General features: G+C 42.4%; 3 protein-coding genes across 11 annotated transcripts in view; 1 reads left to right on the top strand and 2 right to left on the bottom strand.

Moving 5' to 3' along the window:
- The window catches only part of NME8 (NME/NM23 family member 8), a 59888-nt gene extending 59305 nt beyond the window's left edge, over window positions 1-583 (bottom strand). For 6 of the 8 annotated variants that reach the window (XM_058725420.1, XM_058725423.1, XM_058725422.1 and 3 more), the window contains exon 1: window positions 468-583. The gene's annotated coding sequence lies outside the window, so the exon portion shown is untranslated. Of the gene's footprint in view, window positions 1-335; window positions 432-467 lie in introns of those variants that run through there. The other 2 variants (XM_058725427.1, XM_058725421.1) reach the window with 2 other exon arrangements.
- LOC131508566 (uncharacterized) lies at window positions 99-17400 on the top strand. Its single transcript, XM_058723558.1, has 5 exons — window positions 99-781; window positions 4282-4419; window positions 15384-15624; window positions 15820-16050; window positions 16423-17400. Exons 1-3 carry the CDS (start codon window positions 99-101, stop codon window positions 15514-15516), a joined length of 954 nt encoding a protein of 317 aa, XP_058579541.1. The 3' UTR covers window positions 15517-15624; window positions 15820-16050; window positions 16423-17400.
- On the bottom strand, window positions 10338-16524 carry LOC131509556 (probable G-protein coupled receptor 141). 2 transcript variants are annotated; one of them, XM_058725430.1, is made up of 2 exons: window positions 16387-16524; window positions 10338-14057 (listed from the first exon to the last, which is right to left on the bottom strand). In XM_058725430.1, exon 2 carries the CDS (start codon window positions 14020-14022, stop codon window positions 13135-13137), a length of 888 nt encoding a protein of 295 aa, XP_058581413.1. In that variant the 5' UTR covers window positions 14023-14057; window positions 16387-16524; the 3' UTR covers window positions 10338-13134. The 2 variants fall into 2 exon arrangements, with proteins under 2 accessions (XP_058581413.1, XP_058581414.1); XM_058725431.1 differs by lacking the exon at window positions 16387-16524 and adding an exon at window positions 15368-15463.
- Window positions 17401-19575: the final 2175 nt, after the last annotated feature.

Here is a 19575-nt window from a genome sequence, read left to right as displayed (position 1 = left end):
GTACAGTTTCTTAAAAGGGCTCTGTTTCCCTATAGTGTTATGGAGTGTCCTCTCCCCGTTTCCATTTGCACACGAGTTAATTGCCTTTGACCAGACTCATGGATCCCACTCCAGGGAGGTTTAATTTTCAAGACGAGGCTACTAGTGTTCTTGAGCACAACATAAGCTTTCCGCAGCGTGAAACCAGTGAGGCCCAAACGCCACCCTCCCCCCCATTCCGTAGTGTCACGGGCGCGCAGTGGGTGACAGCAGACCCCAGCACAAAACAAAGGAGTGGCCCAGGACATGGAAACTACATCCCAGCGAACGGTGCCGGATTCTCCAACAAGCCTTACACAGAACAGAGCCTCCTCTCAGCTACACCGCGCGTTTATACGAAGGGGAAGGAACAGTCCCTGGGGATCCCAACCAGCCGTCTGGACGAGGCCCGTGACCTTTGTGAGCACAGCTCCGACAGGTCCGAGTACCTAGGCGCGGAACAGGTGCCCCGCTCCGAAGAGCTTTCAGCCCGCGCAGGTCCTGCGGAAGAGGCCGGACACGGTCCCCGGGACCGCCCCGCAGGAGGCGTGGCCAACGTCTGCACCGCCCCTCCAGGGCCGCGAGCCTGGCCCTCCCCCGCGGGGGCGGTGCCTCGAGGCTCCCTGGACTTTGCGCGCAGGCCCAGGGCAGCGAAGCACGCCTCCTGGAACCGCCGGTTTCCTGCGCTTCCCGAGGTGAGACCCCCCTGCCCGGTGCTGCTGCTCCTGCCCGCTCAGTCTCCGGGCAGCGCCCTCCGCTGCGGGTGCGTTTGCCACTTGCAGGTTTGATCGCAGCTCTCCTGGGCTCGACGCCTTCCACCGCGGGGCCTGCTTTACGGCATAAAATGTGTGCTCCTCAGGTTGGAGTGGAAGGCTCTCTGAAGCCCAGCCTCAGCCTGTCTCCAACATCGGCACTTATCCTGGCTCTTCTTCTCCTCCTCTTCTTTCTTTACCTTCTCCTTCTTCTATTATTTGGAAATAATTTTAGACAGAGCTCCCATACACCCTGGGACGACCAGATCAATAGGCTTATTGGAAGGATGAACTAGGGTATCTACCATGATTACTTTTGAAATCTAGTCAGTTAATAAACGACTACTTTCAAATCGAAAAAAAAAAAAATGCTAACTTCCCTCAAGTTTTATTAGTTTCCTACAATGAATACTTTTCAGAGATAATGTTTCTGAGCCATCGTTAGCCACCCTCTCTCCGGTTGTCTTGCTTTTTCTCCCCATTGCCCCGGTAATGAAGTTCTTTCTCTTCACCATTCGTCAGAGTGAGATTGGCTCTATTTTGAAAAATAGGGTGAGTGGCTGGCTTGATCTGGGAATTTTTTTGTGTCCACTTTTTACTGGGGAAGAATTCTCTAGTAATATCTATGGCTGGAGTATAGGTTGTGTGCATAACTTCCCTGTTCTTAGCAAGTTTCACGTGGGTCGCTCTGTTCTACCGAGGTGGCATCTTTCTTGTGAACTTTTTATTTCTGTGGTTTGCAGGAGAAATAACTACCAGTACTCCCTACTAGTGTTCATCTCAGTTCTGAGCAGCCTGTGGGAACACACCTCCCATCAGCCCTGCCACACTCACTGTTTGTCTTTCCAAAATGCTTAGCTGTTTCTTGATGTTAAGCTGTTAGTTACCTGATTTCTGGAGTCCATCTCACAAGTTTTTGTGGTTTCAGCCCAGAAAGCCATCTAGTAAACCTCTGGGGAACCTAAGTTTTCCTGTGGGCTCCTGTTGACAGACAACAACACAGGTGTCACAGAGGAGGTGTCACAGACTTTCCTCTTTAGGGATCTCTTTCTAATGCCAAATAGTGGGTTGGACCAAAGAACAACTCAGGGTCAATTTATTGACAACCTGATCTGGTGAAATAGTAGTTACTAGAAATATGTGACAGTCCTTTCAAAATGCCAGATGGTGATGTGCAGGGATATTATATATACTTCATATGTATCCTTAATAGGGGAACATCCTATTAAGAAACCATTCTATAAGTAATCCTGCTCATCTATTTGATTCACTCCGGGAATGAGGATCCTGTCTACAAAGGTCCATGGTATCCCTTCACCTTTTAGTTATTTCCTGCATCCCAAGTATGCCCACATCGGCTGGAAATCTTTTGTTAATAAAATTTTTTGCTTACTCAAAAATACATCATTGTGCCAGCACCTACATAAAGATTTTAGCAGGTGCCACAAATGTTCATGCACTAATTTCAAGCAAACTCTTCACATACTTTCGCTATTTAAGGGAAAACATCATTGATACATCAAGAAGTTCCAGTCTATTCCGAAATAAGCACATTTACCAATGATCAAGACATGCAAGGCAAAAGGTGAAATCAGGTTTTGAAACATCATTCCCATTAACTGCAAGAAGCTTAAATGTTGAAGCTTTGAAACATAAACTTGGTGAGCTTTTGCCTTGGGTCTTTCCAGAATGGACTTCAAGGACAAATGCACTCTGACAATGTTACTTATAAGGGATCGTGATGATTCTGGAATAGTACAGAAGATCCCACAGCATGCTAATGCATGTAGGCTTTATAGGAAAACTTCTCAAAGTTTAAAATGGGAAGGTTTGGGGGCATCTGGGTGGTTCAGTCAGTTGAGCGCCTGACTCCGGCTCAGGTCATGATCTCACAGTTTGTGAGTTTGAGCCGTGTCGGGCTCTGTGCTGACAGCTCAGAGCCTGGAGCCTGCTTTGGATTCTGTGTCTCCCTCTCTCTCTGCTCATCCCCTCCCCCTTCCTCTCTCCCTCTCTTTCTCTCAAAAATAAACACAAAAATTTGTAATAACTGAGCGGGTGGGTCAGTCGGTTAAGCGACTGACTTCGGCTCAGGTCATGATCTCATGGTTATGGGTTCGAGCCCCACGTCAGGCTCCATGCTGACAGCTCAGAGCCCAGAGCCTGCTTCGGATTCTGTGTCTCCCTCTCTCTCTACCCCTTCTGCACTCACACTCTGTCTCTCTCTCTCAGTCTCTTGAAAATAAACATTAAAAATTTTTAATAATAAAAAGAAATAAAAAATAAAATGGGAAGATTTACAACAGATGAATGACATAAAAAGGTTGCAATTCTTAAGTAATAATAATGAAACTAATGTGACATCGGTGTGACAATTGGAATAAATGTAGTTGGGGAAGTGAAACCAGAGATAATAAGATCGAAGTCCATTGCAGCAATCCAGGAGGGCTGGGCTAAGGGCCAAAGTGAAGGCAGAGATTACAGATAAGGGGCAAAAAAGACTTAGGAGACATTTGGGGTTAGTATCAACAGGATCTGGGAAGTAGCACTTCGCAGGGATGAGCAAGGAGGAGAAACCACAGAAAACTCTATAAAGTTCCCAATTTCAATGAGCGAATAATGAGGGATGTAAAAAGAGCTATCAGAACAGGAGGGAAGATCATGAGTTCAGGGATTTTAGGATGACAAAGTGGAAGGAGAAGACTAATGAGTCCAACCATTATTGACAGTTAAATCAGGGTTATTATGATCCATGTAATTAGTGAATCCCAAGGGAACAATAGGACAAAAGTCCTTGAGTAAGAGCAGGATGAAGCTTGCTCTGCATGATCAGTAATTTGTGAATATATAATGTGTCCTACCTTAGGGCTTTTTCTAGCTGCCCCCTCATACATTTTTGTGTGTGTGAAATTCCCATGAGGCAGTATTGGGTAGTGGGGGGTCTTTGTGACCTTGGTCAGGTTTCTTAACCTCTCTGTAGTCTGGTGTTGTTAGTGGAGATAATAATAGAACCTATTTAATCACTTTTGTGAGGATTCAATGATTTAAATTATACCTAAGGCTCAGAACAGTCTTCAGCTTATGGTACACATGCAATAATTGTTATCTATTGTCAGGCAGAGATATAAAGCTAAAATAGTTCAATTAGCACTCCTGTGTGGACACCTTATATATCAATCTATCTAAAACCTGCCAAAGTACCTTTCCACAAAGATTTCTATCACTGTTAAATTGAATGGAGACTACTGCTCTAAAGAAAATGCATCAAAGTTAAAAAAAAAAATCCTCCCCCTACTACAGGTGTATATTGACCTTGTGATAATGATGTACTTAGCTCCTGCATCATTTCTTCTTAAGGGGGTGCCATGCTTTCTCCTGTAATCTACTTGATATTTCTACCCTAAATGGCCCAATGGAAAAATCATGTGGAAATAGAAACTTGAAGTCCAATTTCAAGACACTTGTGCACGTGTAATAATTAGTGATTTTTTTTTTAATTCTCCCCCAAATCTAGAATGAGTTGGAAGGATTTTTCACAGAGGGTGATGGAGTTACATCGGAACCCCTTGCTGGATTCTTCAGTGCTCTGGTGTGACGTTGTCCTGGCTGAAGCTGAACCTCTGGCCTTGCTCACAGGGAAATGGGGAAGGTGGTGAGTCCTCCTTATGGATGCATACGTGGCCACGTTTACCTTTTGATCTAGCACCCCGATGATATTACTGTCAACGTCTCTGCCTCTGCTCCCCACCTCACTATTTGTTTGACTCTGTTGATATTCATGAAATCTTTTCTTTCGTGAGAAGGGCAAGAGGACATTTGAGTTGGGGTAACCCAAGACAATGGAGAGAATGGGAGCTTCCATTTCCACTCTGCCCTAAGGAATGGATTTGAGTTCTCATGAGATACTAGCCACCTTTGTTGCAGGAAACAGGATGTACCTCACATGGACAAACTGGAGAGGCATGAATAAACGTACTCCTTCCAGAGATGTGAGCAGAAATGAAGAAGCCAATAATAGATACTGATGAAAGCAGACTAGCAACACCACATCCAGGCATGAAGGAACAAAGGGAAGAAAGGACCTTAATGGAACCCAGGGACAGTGGGGCCACTCAGCAGGAGCTGTAGCCTAGAAGGTCTGCAGGCCATACTGGAATTGTGAAGACAAAGTAAGGAAGGGGTAGAAAATAAATGCCTCATCCTCATTCCTCCCTCTGGATGGACTCTCCTACTGGTAACTCCCAGTGGTCAAATCCAACCAGGAGCCCACTCTGATCAGGGCCAGCCTCCCAGTGCTCAGAGAAGGGCAAGGTAGAGAAGAATGGCAAATAAAACAACATATAGGGTTAGAGAAGGGGCAGAAACATATAGGAATGTCTGTCCAGAGACTTAAGAGATTCCAGACATGTTAGCCTGAGCTAACAGAAATATGAAAGACAGTTTGTGAGACTCTGGGCCTAGGCAGAACTGCTTTGTGGGTCAGCCAAGGAAGTGTAGCTGGATTTGGAAAGAAGACCATTCGTTCCATCCAGCCTTGGAGTCCAGCAGAGCTCTTGCGTTTCAAGGACCGTAAATGCTGGAGGCATCAGAGAATCTGGGGCACGGACATTAGAGATCTTGTGCCACTCTGTGGGAAGAAGATTTTGCCAACCAGGAGCGTGTGGTGGCTGCAGCTGATGGTCCCATGTCTGGACTCACAAGAGGAAGGCTTCCTGGCCCTCAGCTCTGGGGACTGGAGCAATCATAAGTCGCTTAATAAAAACATACGTAGTATTTTTCTGTGTCTTGGGTCATACATTGTATTAGGGTTCTCCACAGAAACAGAGCCAATAGTATATATATATGGAGAGATAGAGATTGAGTATGAGGAATTATGGAGGCTGAGAAGCCCCGCTATCAGCCCTCTGCAAGCGGGAGACCCAGGAAAACCAGTGGTTAATTCAGTCTGCATCCTGTTTTTCATCCTGCCCAGTTTGAGGGCAAGAGAAAATGAGATGAGATGTCCCAGATTAAGCAGCGAGGCAGGAAAGAAAGGGAGTATACTCCTCTCTCCTCTACCTTTTGCTCTATTCAGGCTTTCAACAGATTGGATGGCGCCCACCCACCTTGAAGAGAGCAATCTACCCAGTCCACTGACTCAGATGCTAGTCTTGTCTAGAAATACCCTCACAAACACCCCCAGGAAATAATATTGTATCTGAGTACCCCGTGGTCAGTGAAGTTGATGTACAGAATTAACCATCACACACATGCCTAAAGGATTTGGGTTTTTGGGTTGTTTTTTTTTTTTTAATTTGTTTAAGTTTAAGTGTCACTTATGTAGATCCATGGAGACCAGCTACACACTTACACAAGAAAGAACACCTGGTGTGGAACTGACAGAGATTGGGGCAAAGGAGATTCAAAGGAGGATTCCTCAAGGAGATGGGATCTGAGCACTTACCTCAAGGAAGGATCACTTTTGGAGCACCCAAATGCTTACTTGTAAATTTTTTTAATGTTTATTTATTTTTTAGAGAGAGAGAGAGAGACAGAGTGTGAGTGGGGGAGGGGCAGAGAGAGAGGGAGACACAGAATCTGAAGCAGGCTCCAGGCTCTGAGCTGTCAGCACAGAGCCTGACACGGGGCTCAAACTCATGAACTGGAGGTCATGACCTGAACCGAAGTCAGACGCTTAACCAACTGAGCCACCCAGGCGCCCTACCAAATGTTTATCTGTGACACAGAGGCCTCTGACGGCTGAGATCAGGGATGGTTGTGGGACAACCGGGGAAAATGGGACTCTGTTGGGAATGCCCACGCTACACCATCCCGCAAGCATTGTAGGGCATCTGATTCCATGGTTGTCTATCATTTGTCCTTCTCTTCCCAATATCCACAAAGATGTTCAAAATAATAACACTCCAGTATTGAAAATTTGCACTTGCAGGGCGTTGCTATTTGCATCTTATGAAATACCACTTAATTTGTATATCAGCTCTCTGAAATAGGATCTCTTATTCCCATTTTGCATCGGAGGAAAATGAATTTCAGAGAGATACACAAGACCAATGTCCTGTAAGAAAAGAGACCTCAGGTACATCTCTAGATGATCTCTGGATGATCCAGATCTGGGCTAATATATTAACTGCGAGCCATGTATGGCTGCTGAGGTGCGACTACTCAGAATCAGGATGTGCGACAAGTGCTAAATACAAACCAGATTTTGAAGGGCTTCCTATGGATAAAAGAATGCGAAAAATCTCATTAATAATTTTTATATTGATCACCTCTTTAAATGATAAAATTTGGGATAGAATGGGTTAAAGCCTATTCTTAAATTCAACTTCACCTTTTTCTTTTTCCTGTTTTAATATGGCAACTAGAAAACTTTCAATTACATATGTGGCTCACCTTGGTGACACGCATCACATTTCCACTGGGCAGCACTGATCTAGTGCCCAAATTTCATTTGTAGTGAGTCATCTATTGTTCCAAGCTGCATAATGAGTTGCGGAGTTGCGCCCCAAATCTAGTAGCTTAACGCAATCATTTCATTATATCTCTCCATTGCATGGGCCAGGAATTCAAGCACAGGGTTGGGTGGGCAACTTCTCTGCACCAGGTGATGTGGACTGGGGTCACTTGGTGGTATCCACAAGGCAGCTGGGTGGTCTGGAGGGCCCAAGCAGCTTCATTTGCACACCTGTGCTTTGGCTGGAAGGCTGGGCTCCTCTGGGCTCCTCTCCCCTTCATCTCCATGTAGTCGCAAACATCTCCAGGTGTACTCCCAGAGAAGTCGAACTTCTTCTGGGACTGTTCAGGCTTCAAGAGCTAGTGTTCCACGTGGCAGGGAATGGAGGCTTCCGACCTCTTTAGGCTTCCTTCTGAAAACTGGCAGTGTCATTTCTCCTGTGTTCTGTTTGTTGACACAGTCACAAATTCCACTCACAGGGAAGGGTGAGGGACAGAGATTCCACCTCGTGATGGAAGCCATGTCAAGAACTTGTGTCCATTTTTAATCTAGCAAGTTAATCTAGGGCGGTGATTCTTTTTTTTTTTTTTTCAATATATGAAGTTTATTGTCAAATTGGTTTTCATACAACACCCAGTACTCATCCCAAAAGATGCCCTCTTCAATACCCATCACCTACCCTACCCTCCCTCCCACCCCTCATCAACCCTCGGTTTGTTCTCAGTTTTTAAGAGTCTCTTATGCTTTGGCTCTCTCCCACTCTAACCTCCTTTTTTTTTTTCTTCCCCTCCCCCATGGGTTTCTGTTAAATTTCTCAGGATCCACATAAGAGTGAAAACATATGGTATCTGTCTTTCTCTGTATGGATTATTTCACTTAGCATAACACTCTCCAGTTCCATCCATGTTGCTACAAAGGGCCATATTTGATTCTTTCTCATTGCCCTGTAGTACTCCATTGTGTATATAAACCACAATTTCTTTATCCATTCATCAGTTGATGGACATTTCGGCTCTTTCCATAATTTGGCTATTGTTGAGAGTGCTGCTATAAACATTGGGGTACAAGTGCCCCTATGCATCAGTACTCCTGTATCCCTTGGGTAAATTCTTAGCAGTGCTACTGCTGGGTCATAGGGTAGGTCTATTTTTAATTTTTTGAGGAACCTCCACACTGTTTTCCAGAGTGGCTGCACCAATTTGCATTCCCACCAACAGTGCAAGAGGGTTCCCGTCTCTCCACATCCTCTCCAGCATCTATAGTCTCCTGATTTGTTCATTTTGGCCACTCTGACTGGCATGAGGTGATATCTGAGTGTGGTTTTGATTTGTATTTCCCTGATGAGGAGTGATGTTGAGCAACTTTTCATGTGCCTGTCGGCCATCCAGATGTCTTCTTTAGAGAAGTGTCTATTCATGTTTTCTGCCCATTTCTTCACTGGGTTGTTTGTTTTTCGCGTGTGGAGTTTGGTGAGCTCTTTATAGATTTTGGATACTAGCCCTTTGTCCGATATGTCATTTGCAAATATCTTTTCCCATTCCGTTGGTTGAAGGGAGGTGGTTCTTATACTTTAGCTCACCTCAGAATCACCTAGAGAGGTGTTACAACACATTACCATTGGGTCCCACGTCTAGAATTTCTGAATCGGTAGGTCTCAGGTAGAGCTCAAGAAGTTGCATTTTTTAAATGTTTTTATTCATTTTTGAGAGAGAGGACTTGAGTGGGGGAGGGACAGAGAGAGAGGGACAGGGGATCCCAAGCAGGCTCCACGCTGACAGCAAAGAGCCCATGAGGGGCTTGAACTCACGAACCGTGAGATCATGACCTGAGCTGAAGTTGGACACTCAACCACTGAGCCTGAGCCATGCAGGTGCCCCAAGAATTTGCATTATTAATAAGGTCCCAGATGCTGCTGCTGCTGCTAGTGATGGTCTGGGAATCACATCTGGAGCACCAGGAATCCATACTTCAATATGACCAACAAACAATCCCTGCCCACTCTGTCCCCTTTGCAATCTTCACCCTAAACCACCCCAATGCATTTCCATAGAGTATCATTATTTTCCTATTCTTCAGGGACAGAAGTAAAGCTTATACGATACCAGGCACAGTTCTTATTGACTCAGAGAACAGGCGAGGATGTGCTTGTCACCATGCACGACTGGAGCAGGCAGGAACTAACTAGTGGATTGTAAATGTCAGACACGAGTGCCTTAAGTGGCAGCATTGCACAGGTGCAAATAACTCACTTACTGCATTTGCTACCTTTGGCTGCATAATACATTATTCTGAAACTTACTAGATTCAGACAACACACATTTATCATCTCATAGTTTCATGTCAGGAATCCAGGAACAGATAAACCAAGTAGTTCATCTCTCATGAGACTCCACTCAACACCAGCCAGGGCTGGCATCACCTCAAGACTCAAGTAGGAGAGGATCTGCTTCTGAGCTCATGCCAGGTCTACCGGCATGTCTCAGAAGATCCACTTCCAAGCTCACTCATGTGGCTGTGAGAAAGTCTTGATTCTTTGCCACACGTGCTTCCATGACATGGCAGGTGGTTTCCTCCAGGGTGAAGGAATCCAAGAGACAGCAAGAAAGACAGAAAGAGTGCCCAGGATGGAAGCCATAGTCTTTTTATACCCTAACATTGGAAGCAATATCTCATTTCTCTGCCCTCTTTACTTCCTAACAATTCAATAGTCCATAACAGGGGAGATGACACAGGGGCAGTAATATTAGGCAGGGACCATTAGAGGCCATCTTAGCTCTGCTGTCCGCGATATTAAAAGGAATTCATAGAACCCAACAAAGTGGTAAGTTGAGTACTAACTGTATCCTAAAGTTACACAATCAATCACAATCAATCTTGAAGTTACTTAGGACATTACCATATCCCCTTAAAAACTGACTACATTTTTTAAATTTTATTTTAGAGAGAGAGAGAGTGCATGAGCGGGGAGAGAGGGGCAGAGGGAGAGAGAGAGAGAGAACCTTAAACAGGCTCCATGCTCAGTGCAGAGTCCAACACGGGGCTTGATCTCACAACTCTGGGATCATGATGTGAGCTGAAATCAAGAGTTGGAGGCTCAACTGACTGAGTAATTCAGGTGCCCCCAAAAGTGATATTTTTTTAATTTAAATCCAAGTTAGTTAACATATAGTGTAATAATGATTTCAGGAATAGAATTTAGTGATTCATCACTGACATATAACACCCAGTGCTCATCTGGAAAAGTGCCCTCCTTCATGCCCCTTGCCCATTTAGCCCACCCCCCACCCAACACCTCGACAGCAACCCTCAGTTTGTTCTCTGTATTCAAGAGTCTCTTATGGTTTGTCTCACTGTCTGTTTTTATCTTATTTTTTATTCCCTTCCCCTATATTCATCTCTTGTGTTTCTTAAATTCCACATAGGAGTGAAATCATATATTTGTCTTTCTCTGACTGACTTATTTTGCTTAGCCTAACAGTCTAGTTTCATCCACATGATTGCACATGGCAAGATTTCATTCCTTTTGATGGCCAAGTAATATTCCATTGTATGTATATACCACATCTTTATCCATTCATTAGTTGATGGACATTTGTGCTCTTTTGGCTATAGTTGATAGTGTTGCCAAAAACATTGGGGTGCCTGTGCTCCTTCGAATCAGCACTTGCTGGGTCTATTTTTAACTTTTTGAGGACCCTTCATACTGTTTTCCAGAGTGGCTGCACCACTTTGCATTCCCACCAGCAGTGTAAAAGTGTTCCTCTTTCTTTGCATCCTCAACAACATCTGTAGTTGCCTGAGTTGTTAATTTTAGCCATTCTGACCAGTGTGAGGTGGTATCTGAGTGTGGTTTGGATTTGTATTTCCCTGATGATGAGTTATGTGGAGCATCTTTTCATGTGTCTGTTGGCCATCTGGGTGTCTTCTTTGGAGGAGTGTCTATTCATATCTTTTGCAATTTCTTCACTGGATTATTTGTTTTTTGGGTGTTGAGTTTGATAAGTTCTTTATACGTTTTGGATACTAACCCTTTATCTGATAATGTCGTTTGCAAATATTTCTCCCATTCTGTCGGGTGCCTTTTAGTTTTGCTGATTGTTTCCTTCGCTGATTGCATGTAAGTGCACCACTATTTATCTTGTTCTGTGACAGCAGGATTATAAAATGGTTCTCCTATAGTATTTTAAAGTATTACTAATAATTATAGAATAATAATGACAATTTCTTATAGGCAGAAAGAGGAATAAGCATCCATTTAGTTACTGACTTAATGACACAAAGTATGAGATTAACATTGACCAATAGCATCTAAGCTTCTAAAATTTATTTTTATATGAATCAACATTTTAGGTCTATTTTTAAATTATTTGCACAAAGTTGCCCCTGGATTAGGAGAGTAAGTAATATTATCCTGAGTATGGGATGTCAGGCACTATGCCATTATTTAACACATGTTGCTATCTTGCTTCAGCTTTACCAAAACCCTACAGCATAGGACAGTGGGGATCAGAGATTATAAATACCTCATTTATCCATGATTCCATAGTTACTAAAAAGTTTTGAATCCACATGCCCAGATTATTCCAAAACTCTTTTGTGTAAACTATGCTGCCTTGTCAGCCATAAGTGTTTGGTTATTTGAGTCAGTAAATTTAATATCAAAGGTAGCATTGTTATAAACAAATCACAAGGGCATGTCAATTTCTTTAAAAAAAATTTTTTAACATTTATTTATTTTTGAGAGAGAGAGGGAGAGAAAGTCAGAGCATGGGCCAGGGAGGGACGGAGAGGGAGGGAGATACAGAATCCCAAGCAGGCTCCAAGCTCTGAGCTGTCAGCACAGAGCTCAACGCAGGGCTCGAAATCACGAACCGTGAGCTCATGACCTGAGCTGAAGTTGGACACTCAACCTACTGAGCCACCCAGCCACCCCAGAGCATGTCAATTCCTATATCAGTTAAGTATCAGTTAACGCAATAAAAATAACAAAGACGACCCACTTGGATTCTACTTATCTCAATCCAAGTTGGTTGTCTTGGTTATTTTTATTGATTTTAACTGATATCAGAATTGATTTTCATTATATAACACTACTTGGTCATAAAGGGTGCCTTGAACAAGGTTAAGAATAGTCTCACATTCTCAAAGGTTTGGGCTGTAATATAGTCTGCCAGCATGCTTAGACTAAGTCCAGATGCTTTCCACCTTTTCCAATTTCTTTTTCTGCTTAACAGATCCATGTCTGGAATGATATGGGAGGCATTCTGTTTCCTGAGCCCCTACTAAGTCTTAGTCAGAATCAAACCATATTAATGCTCGATTAATCCTGAAAGGACTTCCTCTAAGTCATTTGACTATCTAAGCTGGTTCTTTCCTCTAAATACCATGGCCAGCAGCCATAGCTTTACTGTCTATCAGTCATTTTCAAGAGGCATGTATCTCAGGTTGAGCATCGGTTGAATAAGTTAAGTCTCCTACAGTCCATATCTTCAGGTTCTCTGGACCTTGAGTAGATAGTTTGGAGACGGAGGGAAATAACATTCTAAGATCAAAGCCCAGCAAGAGCAAATGCAAAGAGAACAGCCTAGATTACTGCATAGGGAAAGACAATAGTTGTGCTTAGCAGAAGTATCTCCTGAAAAAGGGGTAGGAGTTGAGTGTCGAAAGGATTTTGGGGGTCAACTTGTGTAGAGCTATGGAAATTGAATATATTCTATAGTTAATGGAGAACAGATCGTCGTTCTCTCAGAAGAGAAGAAACTGTCAATCTTCTACCTTTTCATGGAAAAACAATTTTGGTGATAATTAAGAGCAGAGCATTGAAACATTTGGAATCATGGTAGCAGTCATTCATTTGAAACTATTTTGTCACAATGGTAAAAAGCTGATTACAAAGCAAGTGACGAGGAATATTTAATGGATAACTCCACCTATGAAGCACGCCATATCCAGGCAACAGACAGTAGTTAAAGCAACAAAAATTTCGTTATAAAGAACTAACTCAGAATTGTCTATCTCTGAGTAATTTTGAATAAAGTGTACCCGGAATACATGATGGGGTATAAAACAGACCACTATTACTAGAAGGAAGAAGAAGCTCTTGATTTGAGCTCTATAGTCTTGATGGGCCCACATGTCAGGCCAGAGAGCTTTTGTCTGTTGGAGAATGACGCCCATCTGTATCAGGAAGAGGACCCCAACCGTTGTGATCATGATAACAATCATAGAGTAGTTCAAGATAATGAATTCTCTGCGGTTGATATCTTTGTAGAACTCAAAGCATCGCCGTTGTTTTGAGTAACTTGGATTTATGCCATATTGTAAAAATAATATTGGCAAAAAAATGAGGCCGCTCACGGTCCAAATAACAATGCTTAAAACTACCGCATGGCACTTTTGCAACTGTTGCATTTGGAGTTTCTTAAAATAGATGAGCAATCGGAGTATGACAATGGCCACGTAGAAAAAAAAGGTGACGTACATATGACCATATAATATGCTGCTGACCAATCGGCAGAGAAAGGTTCCAAACTCCCAGACCTCTAAGATATAATAGCTGAGGCGGAATGGAAGGCTGACCAGGAGGACTGAGTGCAGCACTATGATATTGACAACGATCATGGCAATCATTGATTGGCTTTTCCTTTTGAACATCATACGTGACATCAATACTGTTCCAGTAGTGCCTCCGAGCAAAACCACGCCATAGAGTGTTATCAGAATCACCCTGCATTGCCCCTTGCAGTGGCCTTGGTCTGTGTTTGAGGCATTTGGCAGGGTGGTCGTGCTGATGGGCTCCATGTCTCACCACAAAATGCTCCGAAGATCATAAACCCCTAAATCAAAAGTTTTGCAAAATTATAATGGATATAGTAAAACTACACAGCAACTGCACTTTAATAGTATTGAGTTTTGCAATCCCAGCCGATTATTTACAACCCTCAAGCTGTCTACCCAAAATGGAGTCACTTAAGACTCCACTTAATTACCCAGACATACTGAAGAGACACGCTGAAGCTAAATCACAAAAATAAGTTTGCTTGAATATAAAATTCCTAACCGTACACACAGGTGTTCTATTCACAGGTATGTCTAAGCTCACATACCACGGCTGGGATTACTATGAGACATGTTAGCCGCTGGCATAAAATTTAAGGAAGGACAAAAAACTCAGTAATCAAAATAAACAATATTTCAATGCAATTAAAAAAAACCCTCAAAATCAGTGCAAAAATTCATGATGAACAAGATAACAAAAATTTAAACAGAGGCAGAGTCAGTATATACACAGTACATGCTCATATCAGATCTACAAGGGCCGTTCCTTCTATCGTCAGGATCCAGTTTGAGATAACGTAGAGAAGATCAGATCAATTGTGTGCAATTATTGTAAGAAGAGGCATCAGACAACATTTTAATATATTTCTGTTAGAGGCGCCTGGCTGCCTCAGTCAGTAGAGCATGCGACTCTCTTCTTCAGGGTCGTGAGTCTGAGCCCATGTTAAGCATAGAGCCATCTTTAAAAAACAAATAACTAATTTATAAAGTATTTTCTGCAAATTGCTTTTGAGCAAGGAGCAGCATCGACTGTGCATATTCCCTGCTCTCTCTCCTTCTTGCCAACCTTGAATCTTTTCCTCATGTAAAGTTGGGGTTGGTGGGCGAGTTCTGTTTAGTTTTTATTTAAGTTTTTCAGGGATGGATGTGTAAGAAGCAGGGACAGCGTAGCAATCTGCCACCCTGCAGGTAAGTGCCAGCTCTTGTCATTGAGTCACTGTGGGTGTGCATGAGTCACCCGGCTCCATGGAGCTCTGGCTGTAAAATGGGAAAATCATACAGCCTACGTTAGAAGATGACTGGGAAATTAAATGAGTTAGTGTGCTTGAGACGGCTTTATAAGTACAGCAAAAAAGCCATATAGAAGTTATGATTCTCATCACGAAACAACAGAAACGAAAGGACATTTACCTCTTTCTCCTTACCCTACACCTAGGCAGATATACAGTTGTATGACATAAAATTGTTGTGGCATCTGTAAGTATTTAATGAATATCTCAATAAAAAAAATTTTTTAAATCCCTTTTGGCCCACCAACTTCCTGCTGAAAAAAATTTTAAATAAAAATAAATAAATAACGTTTTTAAACCTTTGATTGGATCCAGGCATCAACGGATCAGACTTCCCTGTCCAGAAGGATCTGTGTCCTTTTTCCTCATATGTCTCCTGCCCAGCTGGCCAGAGCAGTGTTTGAGCCTTTGTATCTGCGTGAGAAGTTATTCTACAGTGAATGTCTAAATATCTTAGAATTTTTCTTTTGCTACTCCAGAATCTCCTTGTAGGGAATAAGTAAATTTTTTTGTTTCCGAAGCATTATATTGGACCTGGCATATTTAATATGATCAAGTAAGATTTTATTATAACTCAAAAACATAATTAGAACTTGCATAATAACCTAAGTTTTATGTGCTGAAATATGCATTTTAACAAAGTGCATGTATTTAAAATATACAATGTTTATATGTTTTTTGGGTGAAACAGAATAGTTTTATATGATTTGTGAACAAATATGATACTAATTTACCTTTCAAATTTTGGCAGTCCTCAAGTCGAAGAAGACAAAATGCAAGTTTGAAATTATTTTAAAGCGATAAAAACCTAAATTATTTATCAGTTCCACAGTCTAAGTGGACACTGCTCTCAAGGCAGTATGACATTTGCAAACAGCGTGAACTGTCACTTACTAGCTGCCTCATCACGGGACAAACGTTTAACCCTAAAGTTGTCTCTTCAGCTGTAAATATGGGAAGGAGAAGATCGATTCTGTAAGAAGTAAGTTAGAGTGTGTCTATAAAGAACCCAACGGATTCCCTGACATAGAATTGGTCATCAAAGTGCCAATGTCACTTTTCCCTCCATAACGTACACAAAGATATTTCATAAACACAAGATCCCATTCATTTGCAGTTACTTCTCAGAACTGACCCACAAAAAATGCATGGGGATTATGTTCCACTGCTTTCCTTCCCCCCCCCCCCCCCGCCGCCCACCGCCCCAGGACTTTATGGCACTGCCCACCCCCAACATGATCTTTTAACAGCTTATAATTTCTAGTTATTTCTTTGTTTGTTTTCTATGCAGAAACAAATGAGTACCCAGACTACTTACTTGTTCTTTTCCTCTTATGATTTGTTTCTGGTGGAGGACTCAGGCCACCCTGGTCATGTGTTGGTGACCTACATCTACAGTAAGAACCGTTTGCTTGAATCAAGACTCCAGTAATGGCACAGTCGAGAGGAATCTTGGGATGGATGGTGGATGATGAACGCGCTTTAGACTGACAGCCTCTGAAGTCTGGAACAGTCAAGATGGAGGGCCCAGATAAACTGCCTGGGCCACAAACGGATGTTTGTCTCTCCAGCTCGTGGTTAAACAGATAAAAAAAAAAAAAAAAGGATTCCTATAAGTGAAGACTTTCATTTTTACTATTAGTGATGTATTTGCGGAAATTTTTCTTAGTAACCTGAAAAACTTAGAGTTTTCTTTTTTTCAAATGTTCTTTGTTATCATTCTTATATGTTTTACACTGTGACCTCGTGGACTACTTTCTCTGAGACTTTCATGTTCTCAACCATATGCTCAAAATACAGCTCTGTATTTCAATTTTCAGAGACTCCCTTCTCTCATTAACTGCATTTGGACATATGGTTCTTTCGAAGCTCAGACCTCTGTCACTCTAACTGCTACAAGAGGGCTCATTTCGTTTTTCTCAAAAGTCTTTCCTTTTCTTACCTCAACCTCACTTCCTAACTTCATAGGCATCTCAAGCTGTGTTAAGTCCTCAAAGAATAATTTTAAGGAAGCATTGGATTTAGGACAGGTAAAGAGGCAAAGACTAACATGTCTTCTAGCAGTAGGCAAACCCAACCCCAAGTCATATTACTGTTCGGCTACAGGAATTCAGAAGGATACATAATATCACCCATATGGCATGTTCAGGTCAGCCTGCATTTCAATAACGGATAAAATTCTCATTTACTTTGGAAGAATGAATGTCATCCCCCACCTGCTCCATTTGCTAATGATCATCCAGCAATGCTTGTGGCCACAGAGATATAAGACAGCAGAATCTAAAGGCACTAGACCCATATGCTTAATTGTTTCAGGAAAAAAAACGAAACACCCCTTAGTAGAAGATGAGATTGCCAACTCTTATTACCAAAAGCAAATTTATACCAACTCAACTCCACTGGAAAATTTTCACATAGAACCAACATTTCAACCGGTTTTAAACACCTCTCCTTAAATCAAAGTAATTCAAAAATACAAATCTAGTTTGTATGCCTAGATTGACCTGGCAGGCCTCATTTTTTAGATAAAATGTGTTCCCAGAATGGGTAGGATAAAGGATGTTCCCATAGAAACTGTGCTATATTTAGAGGTTGCTTGTCTGCTGAAGGACTAACTGGGAGATGAGTTAGGTGTGACCAACAATGCAGGCAAAAATAAATTCAGTTATAATTTGAAACTATGGCCAGCCCACAAATTAAGTGTTCACATTGACGATGTAAGGATTTCAAAGTATTAAGATGTGTGTATATTGTATTTACACCACTGTGCAGACCATGTTTTTTCCCGTTATACCTAGAATTCAGCTCTGCTTTCCTTGAACGGTGCCCAGATTTTCAAGAAAAATAACAAAACCTTAATACGAGAGCTTACAAATCACCTCGTCCTAGTCCTCAAGAGTACAAACAATTATCTTCATTAACAGATGAAGCCGCCACAATGCAGAGAGTTTATAAAATCACCACAGGCCGCCACAGGACCACTTAGGGAGTAGCCAAGGGTAACAACCACAACCTCATTCCAAGCCTTCATACCCACAACACCACATTGTATGATGGTGAACTTGAGATACTTTCGGAGAGCGCCTTTCATAATCTATGGTTTCAGGTTCCATCTTCTTCCTTGCAATATCTGGAATCTTGTTTTTGGATTGAACCTCTGTGCTTAAATAAAAGTATATTTTAAAATTCTAGGAAGTTAAAATTCTTCTTTAAATGTAGTTCTTTGCCCCCAAATAAACTGCTAAAGTAAGGCATTAACTTTGGTGATTATCCTAAGTCATTTTGCAGAAGTCTATCTGTCCTGCGCAAGAGGGGCTCCAAAGTCGATGCTGCTGGAAATGCCACCATCTTGCCCACTCTTCCCCCTCCATGGAAGATGCCATCTTAGAAGGCCATTGGTGGGTAATCCCTGCTCCTGGAATGATGTGGTCGGGGTCGCTGGTCATTCTATGGTTGGTTGTTAAATTGCTACTATGAAATATCCGTAGGAAAGTGGTAACAAAATCTGCAACTGCTAATTCCCAAACCTGTTTATATTCATAAGTTATTAACCAAGACCCCGAAGTGCCAGGCATGATGCCCTGTTTGACCCCAAACACCCAGAGGCTAGGCCCACCCATATACTGGAGGCAGCACCTGGGACTTGGACCTCTCCCAACTCTGGGCATCTGTGTTCTCGGTCCTTCTCCTTATCTCTGTCAGGTGCAACATAACTTTCTTCCATGGAGGCATGGGATTTGAAACCAGAGGGTCCAGACAGAGCATCCCATCCCACCCCTCCATTTCACAGATGGAAAGGTGTTGGAGGCCCAGGCAGGCCATTCTGTTCCTCTCACTTTTCCCCCTGTAGAAGGTGACCCAGGGCAGCATTTATGTGACTGAGGAGCATCAAACAGCATGTTGCAAGAAACATTTTTTTAAAATATTCTCTGGCATTTATTTCTAGTATAGCTATCATCTCAAATAATGAAACCAAAGTTGGCACACAAAAGTCCTGGATGTTGAGAGCCATGCATATTAGTATTCAAATATGTATAAATGTAGACTTTGTCCTGGCAGACTGTTCTCTACACTTGATAAAAGGATAAATGATTTTAAATATAGCAAGAAAGATGGAGATTAGACATTAAGAAAAAAAAAAAAAAACCCTAACGAAAGCAGAGATTTATGGTGGCCTTCCATTAACATGCTCAACCTTGACTTATAGACCACACCATGGATTTGTTTTTGCCCCTTGAGCCCACCCAGGTCTTCGTGCATTGTGCCCTTTTGTATCTGTGAGTTCCTCTGCCTGGTGTGATTTTTTTAGTTCCACAGGGCAGGCTGCCTCTTATTCAGTTCTCAGGATTGATGTCACCTCTTCGAGAAAGCTGTATGTGACTGCCACAGTGCTAGGCAAATTCTAGGGACTACCACATGCCCTGTTTGAATCCTTTGCATATGATTTCCCACCAGATATTTTTATTGCTTAATTGAGCATCATAGTTTTCCTGTCTGAGAGGATATA

The sequence above is a fragment of the Neofelis nebulosa genome, chromosome 4, assembly GCF_028018385.1.
Source record: "Neofelis nebulosa isolate mNeoNeb1 chromosome 4, mNeoNeb1.pri, whole genome shotgun sequence".
In the NCBI taxonomy this organism is placed as follows: domain Eukaryota; kingdom Metazoa; phylum Chordata; class Mammalia; order Carnivora; family Felidae; genus Neofelis; species Neofelis nebulosa.
The sequence above is the reverse complement of the archived record's forward strand: the minus strand, read 5'-3'. Positions and strand labels throughout refer to the sequence as shown.

Excerpts from the sequence above, each read along its gene's own strand:
- LOC131508566 (XM_058723558.1), top strand. The coding sequence starts at position 99 with ATGGATCCCACTCCAGGGAGGTTTAATTTTCAAGACGAGGCTACTAGT. Across the intron at positions 782-4,281 it reads GGCAGCGCCCTCCGCTGCGG|AATGAGTTGGAAGGATTTTT; the intron begins GTGCGTTTGCCA and ends CCCCAAATCTAG. Across the intron at positions 4,420-15,383 it reads ACAGGGAAATGGGGAAGGTG|GCATCAACGGATCAGACTTC; the intron begins GTGAGTCCTCCT and ends GATTGGATCCAG.
- LOC131509556 (XM_058725430.1), bottom strand. The coding sequence starts at position 14,022 with ATGGAGCCCATCAGCACGACCACCCTGCCAAATGCCTCAAACACAGAC.